Here is a 12,817-nt window from a genome sequence, read left to right as displayed (position 1 = left end):
AGCCTAGGAGACTTGATTCCCATGGGTAAATACTTACTTCGACTTCCCAACCGCTGCTAAGAAACATTGGGGCCTTTATGAATGAAGTATAAGTTCCTGACACAAAGACGCATCATATATTGTTCTAGCCAGTGATCATTTGGAAGATCACTTCCTCCACTTGCCTAAGATTAGAAAGGATATCTCACCGTATTTGTTCCATTTGTTCGTCCTCACTTGGGTAGCTATTACGGGTTGGATGTCTAATTGTGCGGGCGGTAAGGATCAAATCTTGTCTGGTTGTATATGCTTTACATGCTTCGATGTTTATATGTTTTTCCTTTTCCACATATGATTTTATTCTTGCATATTCCCACACACTTTGCACATGCACACACAATTTACTTTCACATTCTCTGGTTGGAGGTCATTTTCATAGGGCTAAGATAGTCTACATCCCTTTCCCCCACCCTACTCATGATGGGATTGGGTACTGTTGTTACTTATTGTCAAAAGCTGCTTTCGTGGAAGAATTACTTTCCCGAAAGGATAACAAACATAAATATAAAGTAGGGATAAGTGCCCCAAAATGCATGTAACTAAGACCGAAAAGTTATAGTGTGCACGAACTATTCGGAACCTTTATTGTATGCACGAACTTTGTAAAAATGTTCAAATTATGTAACATGGTAAACCTGACACCTCATATGAGTTGCCACGTGCAAATTTTTGATTGGTCAATCAAAGTTAGTTACATAACTTGAACATTTTTACAAAGTTCGTGCATACAATAGAGGTTCTGAAAAGCTCATGCACCCTATAACTTTCCGATCTTAGTTATCTACAATTCCACGCACTTATCCCTATAAAGTACCTCAAACACTCCGAGCAAGTCCTCGAACATATGCAACCAATCCACCATCTGATCAAATTACCAGAAAAAGAATTGAACAGATTGGAAAGTATGCATAAAACGAGAGGACCCCAAAATATAATCTATACATAAGCAGCCAATGGTGATAAAGAAATCCACCGCTGAAGAAAATTGATGAAGACATATTGGGTTAAACTAGAAAAGGTTTAGGCATGCCGAGATATAATAGAACCAGTCAGAAAACTTGTATAAACCATGTGGTCTGTATTTACTTTAGTCCATCACATTTATTTCTCGTCGAAATGTTAAGGGATTTTAAATGATTGATGCATGGTCAAAAAAAAGTTTTATTAAATATTTACTACAATAAGGCATATAGAAAAGATATGCATGCCTCAATGTTTCATAAACTACACTAAGGCAGAGGTTGAATGAAAAAGATATGCATACCTCAACTTGTGCATGTATCCTTCACTAAAGATGACGTCATCGTTTACATGGGGCTCCCAGACTCGCAAAAAATGTAATATTCTATCTTGCTGTTAAAAGTAAATCCATATATTCAACTTTTAGTCTCTGTATTTTGGACCACTTATTTGAGATTGTACCCGAAAAACATAACTGCACGAGCAAATCTGATTTTTAGGCTTCTTAATGTACTTGTAGAAACTTGAACAACAAGATCTGTCATAAGGGAAGATTTGGAGAACATGCAAAAACAAGAAATCAAGCGTTTCAAAAGTGAAAAGGGAAACATCTTTGTTATACTTCTATTATAAGAGTTAAACGACATCAACTAGAACAAAACCTTGATTGGGGACATGCATGTTATCTTGTTTGCCATTAGGATTTTCTGTGTATGCAAGAATTACTGAGTGAAAGCATCTTCTATCTTGGTGTTTAGCCCCGCCAATCTTTTCTTGTAGCCAAGTACTATTCTTTTTTAAACCAGACTCATCTTTAAATGACTCATCTCTTCATCCAGAAAAAAACGTCCTTTCACACCTTATACAGTTATACTAAATATATCTGTTCGAGAATGATCAGCGAGGGGAGTTTTAACATAAAAATCTTGTCCAGCACCAAAGATAAACTGCCAGAAACAACAAACAAATTCAAATGGATTTATAAAATCAAGGATTTTGCTAATGAAGACGCAAACAGCATCACATTCTCTCTAAAAGTTGGTCTTGCTGTTCTCCTCGTGTCTTTACTCATTCTATTCCAAGCACCTTATCAAGTGTTTGGCACCAACATTATCTGGTCAATCCTTACCGTTGCCGTCATGTTCGAATATACTGTTGGTATGCACACAAGTCTATCTACTTAGTCTGGTTAAAATGATGAAAAACACAAACTAAATATTAAGTCATTAGCAATGCAAATATTAATAACCCGATGACCAGATGACCTTTTTGTGTGTAATCTTGACTGTGAATTGTTGAAGGTGCAACATTTCAAAAAGGGTTCAACCGTGCTCTTGGAAGCCTGTTTGCCGGAGTGTTAGCCATTGCTGTTGCTGAATTAGCTTTGAAGAGTGGCCGGGTTGCTGAACCCATTATAATAGGGACCAGTATCTTCCTGATAGGTAAACTCATATGCAAAATAAGGTATGACAGACAAGATGCGGTAATTTGACCCATTCACTTATAAAGGGGTTAATATGGGTTATTTTATCCCAAGCACATGAACTTAATGAAAATAAAAAAGATTAGCTAAGACAAGCTGGTTTATTGTCAATATATACAACCACCTATCTAATATTACAGTGTTAATAATAAAATGACCAGATTATTGAAAAATATTAATACGAACACCTATATCAGTTATTCTAACATTTCGTTAGATGTTTATTGTAGTAATAAAATATTGTTTATGCAGTCATGGAAAACTATATAACTATTATCAAATTTTTAAGGAAATGGAAAATAAGTGATAGCGGGTCAACCACTCAACCCCAACCCGAAAATGTCCAACTTTCCCCACACTGAAAAATGATCCTATTCAACCCAAATCCCATTTTTGCCCATTACCCAACCCTCCAGATCCACCAATCTTGCCACCTTTATGACAGAACACAGAATTAAAACTTTAGTCGTAAAACTGACCAATTGCGTTACTTTTTTTCGTTCACAGGTAGTATAACCTCATTCATGAAGTTATGGCCAACCCTTGTGCCATATGAATATGGTTTTCGGGTCATATTATTTACATATTGTTTGATCATAGTTTCGGGGTACCGGAAAGGGAATCCAATTAAAACATCTATAGATCGGCTTTACTCAATTGTTATTGGAGCAATTGTAACTTTAGCAGTAAACACTCTGATTTTTCCAATATGGGCTGGTGAACAGTTGCATAAAGAATTGGTCAAAAATTTTATTTCTGTGGCAGATTCACTTGAAGGTAAATCTTTGCAGTTTAGAGTCTCTCTATCTCACAGTAAGTGCTAACAGTTCACCACTGGTTAATTTTAGAATGTGTCAAAAAGTACTTGGCTGAAGATAGATCAAATCATCCAGAGTTCACCAAGAATCTCATGGACGAATTCCAAGATGAGCCTGCTTACGGAAAATGCAGATCTACATTGAACTCTTCAGTTCTACTTGAGTCAATGGTAATTCGGTTAATTTATGTCAATTTATATAAAAAAAAACATCATTCAATTGTTAAACTTGATTTTTTGGTGGTGAAAAATTCAAGGCTTTGTCAGCCAAATGGGAACCGCCACATGGCAGGTTCCGACACTTCTTCTATCCTTGGAATGAATATGTTAAAGTAGGTGCAGTCTTACGATATTGTGCATACGAGGTCATGGCACTTCATGGTGTTCTTCACTCACAAATTCAGGTTTCTCCCTTTTCTGTTATACCTATCTTTATACTCTTAAAGGTTGCATAAAAGATGTTATAAGAAAAAGGGATTTAACCTATTACTTTGATTTTTATTCATAGACACCACACAGTATCAGATTATTATTCCAAACAGAAATACTCGAAGCAACAAGCAAGGCTGCAGAATTAATCAGAAGCTTAAGCGAAGATATATGTGACATGAAGCAAACCCTAAAATGTTCTTTGCTGAAAAACGTCCTATTCTCAAAAGTAAAACTTCAAAGAGCGATAGACGTGCATTTGTTTAACAAAGATATCGCAGGAGATGAGATAAACTACCAAGGTCAAAGGCAGACAGAATCTTACCATGAAATAGTAAGGCCAGTTGTTATTTGGGAAAGCACTGCTACATTATCACTTATTACTTTCACATCATTGCTCATTGAGCTTGTCGCTCGGCTGGATCAATTAGTTGAAGCCGTGAACGAGCTTTCCAGAATGGCCAAATTCAAACATGAGGGGCTATGAATAACCTGTGGTTATGCTATTAATGATAGAATAAAATACCATGAAATTTAAGAAAAGAAACACCATCAGAAGATCAAACAAAATAGAATATGTAGCATGTCACCACAAACTTTTGGTTTATTTCCAAGTTAAAGACAGAGAAATCTGATTATTCTCGTATAATATATAACCCAAGCTTTTATCATCAGATCATTATTCTAGCACAAGAAACTGTTCAACTATAAGGATTTTCACTGACTAATTAGCTAACATATGGTTAAAAAAGTCATGTATAATAAACTTTTATCTTTAAACAGCATATGTGATAAGCTTATTCGGTACAATTATATGTAAAGAACAGCTTAGGCCTGTCTTTTAACAACACAAAATACTATTCTCTTATATTATCAAGACTGATGAACAAAACATACATGACAATAAGGTATATGAATCAAGCCAGAGATATCTTCTTGTCTAAGAACATATTTACAAGGAACAAACTGTGACATGGGTAAACTATTTACAATGAAATGAAAAAACAACCCTCAAATGTTAACCAACAACTTAGCTTACTTCACATTATTGATACACAATGGTGGAATACAGTTTCTTGCAAACTTCAGAACAGAAGGATTGTAGAGGATATCACCTTATATCCATTTCTGAGGCATCATATTAACTTTTGCTTGATCTGATGTGTCAGCAGAATTACGTGCCAGCAAAGCAAGTAGACTTCCACCGTGGACCCTTCCTTCTGAAACCATTGGTGGCCCTTGTCCAGCTGAACTTCCTTCCGGGACACCTAAACGTTGCCACCCACAGCCAGAAAAATGAGATGATACCATAACATTTGTATCAATATTCATGTCCTCGGTGGTATCGCGAACCAGAGTTCTCAAGGTTGCTCCACCATGGACCCGGTTATCCTGCACTAGCGCACCATGAGATGTACATAATCCATTCTTTCCCCTAGCAAAAAGGTTACACATTTCATCACTTCTCCCATATTCTGAACCAGGTTGACCCCATGAGCATCTCTTCCCACCCCCATGCGCCTTGCAGAAATCGGTGCTACCTTGTGCACTTTTTCCACACCCTTCAGATTTACATCTTTTACCCCCACCGTGGCGGACACAACAATCAGTACGCCCCCTTGCACTCCGCGTGCATTCCGGCACCACACATCTCTTACCACCACCATGTGCTACACAATAAAGAGTTCCACCATGGACACTTTTCGAACAAGCCTCATCGCCTTCAAAGGCACATCTTTTCCCACCACCGTGACCCTTACAATATGGTGTACTTCCTTCAGCACCTTTGTTGCACCCTTCAAATGTGCACCTTTTACCACCACCATGGGCTTTGCAATACATTGTGCTCCCTTGAGCCCCTTTCGTGCAAGCCGGAAACTGACACCTCCGACCACCTCCATGAGAAATGCAGAGACCAGAAAGGCCTTCAGCACTCTTTGTGCAATTCACCATCTGACATCTCTTTCCACCACCATGACGTATGCACAACCCAGATTTCCCTCGGGCAGCACGAGTACAAGCCTCGTGGCTGCACCTCCTGCCGCCTCCATGAGCAATACAGTAATCAGTATGTCCTTCTGCACTCTTGGTACATCCTAAAAACTCGCATCTTCGTCCACCACCATGAGCCTTGCAAAATGCAGTTCGCCCCTCAGCTCCTTTATGACATTCGAGTTTCTGACATCTCCGCCCACCACCATGTGAAATGCAACGGCCCGAAGCACCTCTTGCTCCCTTTTCGCAACCATCAAACTGACAAATCTTTGTGCTACTATTCCTATTATGTTGCCGCACAACCCCAGAAAAGCATGTGACTGAACTTGTTGGTATAGTTACAACACTGGACGAGACTGAACCTTTATTCATATCTTCAAAAACATAGTTTGGTTGAACGTTACTAATATCAGATTCAGCGGGCGTTGAAGATAGACTCAATTCTAGGCCATCTTGATCTTCAATATGCAACGATAACTTATGAATGCCAGAGGTTTTCTTTTTGAGAGGCGCTTTGTCGCTGCCAAGATGAAGACTGAACTCCAAATCAAGATCCATTGTGGACTCTTCACAATCAGTTTCTTTATAAGAAGACATAGTAGTACAACCGGTGGCTGAACTTTCCTTGCTGTCAGAGGAACTTGATGAATGGCCTACCCAAAGAGATAACGGTAATCCACCTTCGGGATCCACTGACCCATCTCTCAAACTCCACTTGCGCTTCACACCTTTCGAATTTAAAACTGAACTATTCAAAGACCCCGGTGAATCCAACCGCAACACGGTATCCATATACAACTTATATATGCAATCAAATCTTTTTATCCACAAAACTAACTACAATATGGTATTATATCTAAGCTACCCTTCTAAGGTTAGTTTCTTCTAAGCTACATACAACCCACAAAGACTAACTGTCTACAATGGTATAGTACATCATACCACCGCTTACGAAGCCTGAAGTATCACGTCGATCCATCGGTTTATATTCTAAACTCAAACCCAATCAATCAACAACAATAACTGATCACAAGTCTGCAAGAACACCCCGATATACTCTCTAATAGACCATTCATCCTGTTTCAAAAAGTTATGTAAGACAGCCAATAAAACCTTCATATATCTACAAAAATATAACTATATGTACTAATCACAATTGCAATTTAGGAGATTTTCTAATCTAAATTCATCTATATATACTGATTATATACACATACAGTTTTTCTCTTCTAACTTGTGAATAGAAATAGATTTTAAGGTATATTCGGGTTAATTATGAGTGAAATTAATAATATGTATAACATAAGTGGTGTTAAGTTGCATGTTAATCACGATCATGTAAAATTATTACTGTACTATAATACTAGTATGTAGTTAATGAAAATTGAAAACAAATAAGAAAGGATTGATTACCTTGAATAACTGAAGGAGATAAAAGCGAGAGAATCAATGGGCCGGCAGAGTGATTTATATATATATATATATATATATATGTATTTGTATGCATATACATATGGAAAGAGAGGGAGAGAGTGTGGGTGGGTGAAAGGAAAACTGGGAATTTGAGGATGGTGACAAAAAGGAGGCGCACGTTTAATGATGGAGGCGTAAGATAAGAAGAGGAGTATAGTGTTGTCCACCTTTCTTCTTCACAACCAATAACAGCTCGACACGACATCTCATTACTTTGTTTTCTCGTACCTTCCCACTATTTTTCTTACCTTTTCTCATGTGCAAGCTTTCAATACAGGAAAGAAATTCCACACTTTCAACTTCTTTTTTTCTTATATGAAAATTTGTTATAAGCTTCCACCCCAGATTGTGAGCCTGATAACGTGAGATATTCGGTATAGGTGTACGCCTACACTCTTCAAGATATATAGTTGAATATGACGTGGAAATATACAAAGTGTCACCTCATGGAATCAAATTTGACTCATTATTGTATTAGTGGTCAATTGGGTGGAACCTACACTCGTTTTTTTATGTCGTGTGGTAAAAGCCACAAAATCTTTTTTTTCTTCGAGCAGCCAGAGAAAAGCCACACAAATCTAGACTAGTATCAAATCTTGAAATCATGGATGATCCACTCATGTTTAACCTTTTGATCCCCACCTCACTTTTAAGTGATTTTCATTTGTATTTAACCATCAATCTTAGACTATAATATCGAATCACACTATTATGATTCACGGAGTGCTTGGAACTGTTTTTTAACAAACGAGCGTATAACACACGGAATTTGTATATTTTTTTGCATTGAATAACTTCTAATATCTGAAAACGATTAACATCTAAATAGATATTTACATACTTTTGAATAACAAATAAATAAAATTAAATCATACAACTAAGATTCTTTACCAAATGGTAATTAGTGAAGTCAATGGTATAGGTTATTAACAAATAAATAAACATATAGTAAATTTACCAAAAGTTTTTATCAAAACTTAAATGGGATAACTGCAGAAAATAGAAATCACCTTTCGACCAATTCACGAAAATAGCAGTGACTTTTAAAAGTTTTACTTTTTATAAATGAACCTTCATTTATTCACGAAAATAGTAACATTTGACATGTGTATATGATGACGTGGACATTTTTTTAATTACGTGGCATTTTTTTAATGACATGGCATTATTTTTTATTTATTTATTGTGTAATTTTTATCAGCCGTGTCATTTTCCCAAAAAAATGACATGGATCCGTTTCAGTTTCGGTTTTTACAAGGTATTTCTTCTCGTCATTTTCTTCTGAAGCTAATTTTAGCTTATATTTATTGATTTCTGTTGAGTCTCTTCTTATTTCAATCATTGAAAATATGATAAGATGCGTATGAAGATCTTAAAGGAAACATAGATCTAGCTCTTCTTCGTCTATCTCGAGATAAAAATCTAAAATTAGATGCCAAAACGTCGTCGATTTAGTCAAAGGGAGATTTTGAGGATGTTCAATATGAGACGAGAGTTTCATAGGCAGGATCTAGACCGTTTAAGAATAGTTCGTCGACAGATGACAAAGATCCAGATAACGGAGGTCCAGAGGTTAGCTGGAACTCGAACAAATCGCCGACGGTTTATAAATTAGTTGAAGAAATTGAGAAGAAACCACCTTCACCTCCAACATCGCCGTCGTCGGTGTTGGAGTAATCCGACAATTAATGAGAGTTTATTGCTAGAAAGTAAAACTTTTAAAGGTTACTGCTATTTTCGTAAATTGGTAAAGATGTCCTATATATTTTCTGTAGTTATATTGTATGCCACGTCATTAAAAAATGACACGTAATCAAAAAATGTTCATATCATCATGTACGCGTGTCAAATGTTACTATTTTCGGGAATAAATGAAAGTTCATTTCTAAAAAGCAAACTTTTAAAGGTCACTGCTATTTTCGTAAATTGGTCGAAAGGTGCTTTCTATTTTCTGTAGTTATCCCAAACTTAAATACCATATTCAATTTATCAACTTAAATTAAAACTTTGTTAAATATTCATATATATATGACATTAGAAATACAAATATACAATATATAAAACTTTGTATGCATGAAAATATAATATATACTATATAAATGAATGTTTTTTTTATATGTTATTATAACATTAAAGAATAAGAAGTACTATTATAACTAAAGATTTTGTTAATAAAATTATTGAGTGGTATTTTATTAGGCCATTACTAAACTAAAATAAATAAAAGTAAATTGTAATAAATAAACTATAAAGACTAAAAATATTATTGACTAATTCTTGAGTCAATGATGATGTCATCATCAAGGAAATCTAATGGTGAAAAATAAAAGTTAAATGTAATCAATGGCTCACACTTTTTCAAATTTGAATTAAGGGTTTTGTTTTAATATATATTAAAGATTATTTAATTATTATGTTTGGTTGAAAAACATACTATTTGCTTTTGCAAAAAGAAAGAAAATGGTAAAACCTATCATTCTTTCAGTACGTTGGAATCTTTTAAGAGACTAGAAATGATTAAAAAAAAATCTATCTTTTAATATGTTGGAGTCCTAGGAGGCTAAAAATGAAAAGATTTTTTTAAACATACTACTTAACTCACATTTGAACATGTGGTAATTGAGGCGTCATCGTTCAATTGGATACGTAATAACTAACTAAGAATTTCATGGGCGACATAAGTTTTTGAATACATTTATCTTTATGAATGGGGTTAAAAAAACCCATAAATTTATAGGCGACAAAAAATATTAAAAATCAGAAGTTTAAAAATACAAAAGAAATGTAATAAACCAGAAAATAAAAATGAGAAAAAAAATAAATACGAAAACCAAATGAAGAAGTTATAAAAAAACAAATGTTACATGTAAAAAAGGTATAAAAACCAAATATTTAAAAGAATATAAAAGATATATAATGCAGCAAAAAATCCAAAAAGTAGAAAATTAAAAAATATATATATATAGGTTTTTAAAAAATTTATAACATTTTAAAAAGTTATTAAAAAAAATTAAACGCAATAAAGGTAAAAAAAATGTTACAAATTACGAAACATTAAAAAAAATATATAAAGTTAGGGGTTTGAACTAATAAAAAAGAAACAGGAGGGACTATAAAATAAAGGAAAAAAGAAGGAGGGACCACAATGCAAATAATCTATTACTAAATTAAAACAAAAAAATTTATTGAGGGAGGAAGAATCGAACCAAGGACCTCCCCTTTGGGAGAGCAAGGTCTTTACCACTGCTCAAACTTCTATTTATATTTTACATATGTTTTATTTATGCCAAAAGCGCAGGTAAAGACAAAAGTTACTATTCACATCTATTTGCTTTATTATAGTAAGTAATAAGGTGCAAGTCTTTTAACTTTTAGGCCTCTCCCTAAATGAACTTCTACATCTCTTCTACGCTGCTATATCAATTTTTTTTTTCTCTTCATTCACCTCTTCCACACTTACCCCCTATAACACCTCTTCCACATATCTTCCATAACTTCTATGAGTATTTATTTTATTTTATATTTACCTAAAAATAAAATAAAACTATTACTTTTAAACAAAAAGTATTATATAAACTTAAACAAAAAATATATATTTAAGGTTTAAAAATTAAAATTATTCAAGTCAAAGTATCATTCTTATTTTGTAAACTACTAAAAGTCTAGGGGCTAAACTGAATATATAGTGAAACTATTATGTTTGTCTTCTTCATTATATATCCTCTGCCACTTTTTATACATACATATATGTATGTATATATCGATCAAATCAGGAAAAAAGAAAAAAAAAAACCTTTTTTAAACCGAATGGGACCCACTTACGCTCTCTTCTCCCTCGTCAATGCTCATCGCTGGAAGGAAACAATGGGACGAAGAGGGGGTGTCGATGAGTTGCTCCCGATGAGTCGCTCCCTATGGAGTCGATGGCGGAAGGGTGTCGACGAAGGGGTCGACGAGCCCTTAGATACATAGGTGTAGTTTCTTCTTTTAACCGTTATTATTTGTGGAGAGACCTTAAAATCTGAAGTTCTACGCTTAAAAGAAAAAATATTCTTGGTGGATGCAGGACTTGAGACCGCCAGAATAAGTATCCAAGATGAACCTAAAGGGGTTATGATTTGTCGGGCTACCAGCTTGCTACTCACTACGCTTAGTTTACCCTTAAAAAAGTTTGATATTTCTCTTTCTGAAAAATATTGCTCCTATTCTCGTAAGTCGTATTGTCCTAACAAAACTGGGCTACGTTTTTATAATGGACTCATCTTGAATATGCTAATGGACTCATTAGATTGGTCTTACTTTTCCATAAGATATTCAAAAATCGACGCATCTTGAATATGCTAATGTAAAGAATTATGATGAGTACATATTAAGCCGAGTTTTATATTTGACAACGAAAATATGGTTTATAAATGAGTGACGCTAAATTGACAAACAAATTACATTCAAATTCTTTATAAATTGATGTGGCAAATTAGATGACTAACTACATGTAACTATTCACACGCCACTAATATCCTAAATAACGAAATTTTACATTAATTATCATTTTTAGTGGATGTATTGATCGAGAGTTCGAGACAACTACAGAGGCTCAAGCTTAGACAAAGGATATATGAATCTGCCCAGTTGCAACCAAAATCCCAACCACCATCCCATCATCAAATGGTCACTTCGACAACAAATGCAGACGACAAAAATTGTATCACCAACATAGTACTCTTTTTGAAGTGAAACTGACTATGTTTTAGGAAACAAGCCTTCATAAAAGTATACGAGCATTTACAAAATCTCTTAATTTGATGTTTTTATTCAATATTTAGATAAACATTCAAGACTATTAACAAAGAGGGCGAGATAAGCATAAGAAAGTTTTTTAAGTTTTCAAAGGAACGAGGAAAGGCAAATCATGGATTAACAACGCACCAGAGTAGAGATTTCATAAAAGCCTTCATGGTCTAACTACTGTACCTATAAATAGATCAAACCAAATACTCATTTCAAAGTACTAGATGAGATAGATACATGAAAATATTCGAATCAAACTCGACCTACTTGAGTATTGACTTTCAATCGAGCTCAAGCATCAAAATATTGAGTTGAATCAAGTCAAGCAGTCAAGCCAGACCTCTAACTTATAGAGTCCAAATGAATGGTAAACGTTTACTAAGATTAGTACCCGGGCTTGGCAGTATAAACTAATTAACCAAGCTCAAGATTAGAAATAAATTCTCAGTCAAGATCGAGCTTGATTTTCGAGTTGGCAATCGAGTCACCTAAGTGTGTCAACTCGACTCAACAACACCCATAGACTAAATCTATAGTACAATGGCATTCATGAAACATAATAAAACCCTATAACTGCTATAGTACAGTGCATGCAACTATTGACCCCAATAACCCTAACAAGAGCACACAATAATAGAATCCATTTGCTCTCAATAAAACTTAAAGCATTCAATTATAGTTCGACAAACTTACACATGTCATTAGCCCAATTAGTTGAATATACTAGTAACAATAAGCTATTAACCTATAAGAAATCTAACTCAAAAAATTAATCTTTGTGAAATTCAATCAGGAAACTAAAGCTCAAATACTCGCAATGTGACAAAAACAAG

The 12,817-nt window shown here is 34.6% G+C and overlaps 2 protein-coding genes across 2 annotated transcripts; one reads left to right on the top strand and one right to left on the bottom strand.

The window, feature by feature from the left end:
- The first annotated feature begins 1,892 nt into the window (after window positions 1-1,892).
- LOC122594035 (aluminum-activated malate transporter 9-like) lies at window positions 1,893-4,358 on the top strand. The gene is made up of 6 exons (XM_043766517.1): window positions 1,893-2,157; window positions 2,301-2,441; window positions 2,990-3,259; window positions 3,331-3,470; window positions 3,557-3,703; window positions 3,808-4,358. The coding sequence occupies exons 1-6, from the start codon at window positions 1,893-1,895 to the stop codon at window positions 4,213-4,215; spliced, it is 1,371 nt and encodes a 456-aa protein (XP_043622452.1). The 3' UTR covers window positions 4,216-4,358.
- Window positions 4,359-4,641: 283 nt separating this feature from the next.
- On the bottom strand, window positions 4,642-7,286 carry LOC122610452. The gene is made up of 2 exons (XM_043783445.1): window positions 7,137-7,286; window positions 4,642-6,800 (listed from the first exon to the last, which is right to left on the bottom strand). Exon 2 carries the CDS (start codon window positions 6,513-6,515, stop codon window positions 4,845-4,847), a length of 1,671 nt encoding a protein of 556 aa, XP_043639380.1. The 5' UTR covers window positions 6,516-6,800; window positions 7,137-7,286; the 3' UTR covers window positions 4,642-4,844.
- Between the last annotated feature and the right edge of the window lie 5,531 nt (window positions 7,287-12,817).

The sequence above is a fragment of the Erigeron canadensis genome, chromosome 1 (assembly GCF_010389155.1).
Source record: "Erigeron canadensis isolate Cc75 chromosome 1, C_canadensis_v1, whole genome shotgun sequence".
Lineage (NCBI taxonomy): Eukaryota > Viridiplantae > Streptophyta > Magnoliopsida > Asterales > Asteraceae > Erigeron > Erigeron canadensis.
Note: the sequence above shows the minus strand (reverse complement) of the source record. Positions and strands in the feature narration are given on the sequence as shown.

What these genes read in the sequence shown, in the direction of transcription:
- LOC122594035 (XM_043766517.1), top strand. Translation starts at nt 1,893, where the DNA reads ATGATCAGCGAGGGGAGTTTTAACATAAAAATCTTGTCCAGCACCAAA. An exon ending in CATGTTCGAATATACTGTTG is followed by an intron (nt 2,158 to 2,300) that starts GTATGCACACAA and finishes GAATTGTTGAAG; the next exon opens with GTGCAACATTTCAAAAAGGG. An exon ending in CAGTTCTACTTGAGTCAATG is followed by an intron (nt 3,471 to 3,556) that starts GTAATTCGGTTA and finishes GAAAAATTCAAG; the next exon opens with GCTTTGTCAGCCAAATGGGA.
- LOC122610452 (XM_043783445.1), bottom strand. Translation starts at nt 6,515, where the DNA reads ATGGATACCGTGTTGCGGTTGGATTCACCGGGGTCTTTGAATAGTTCA.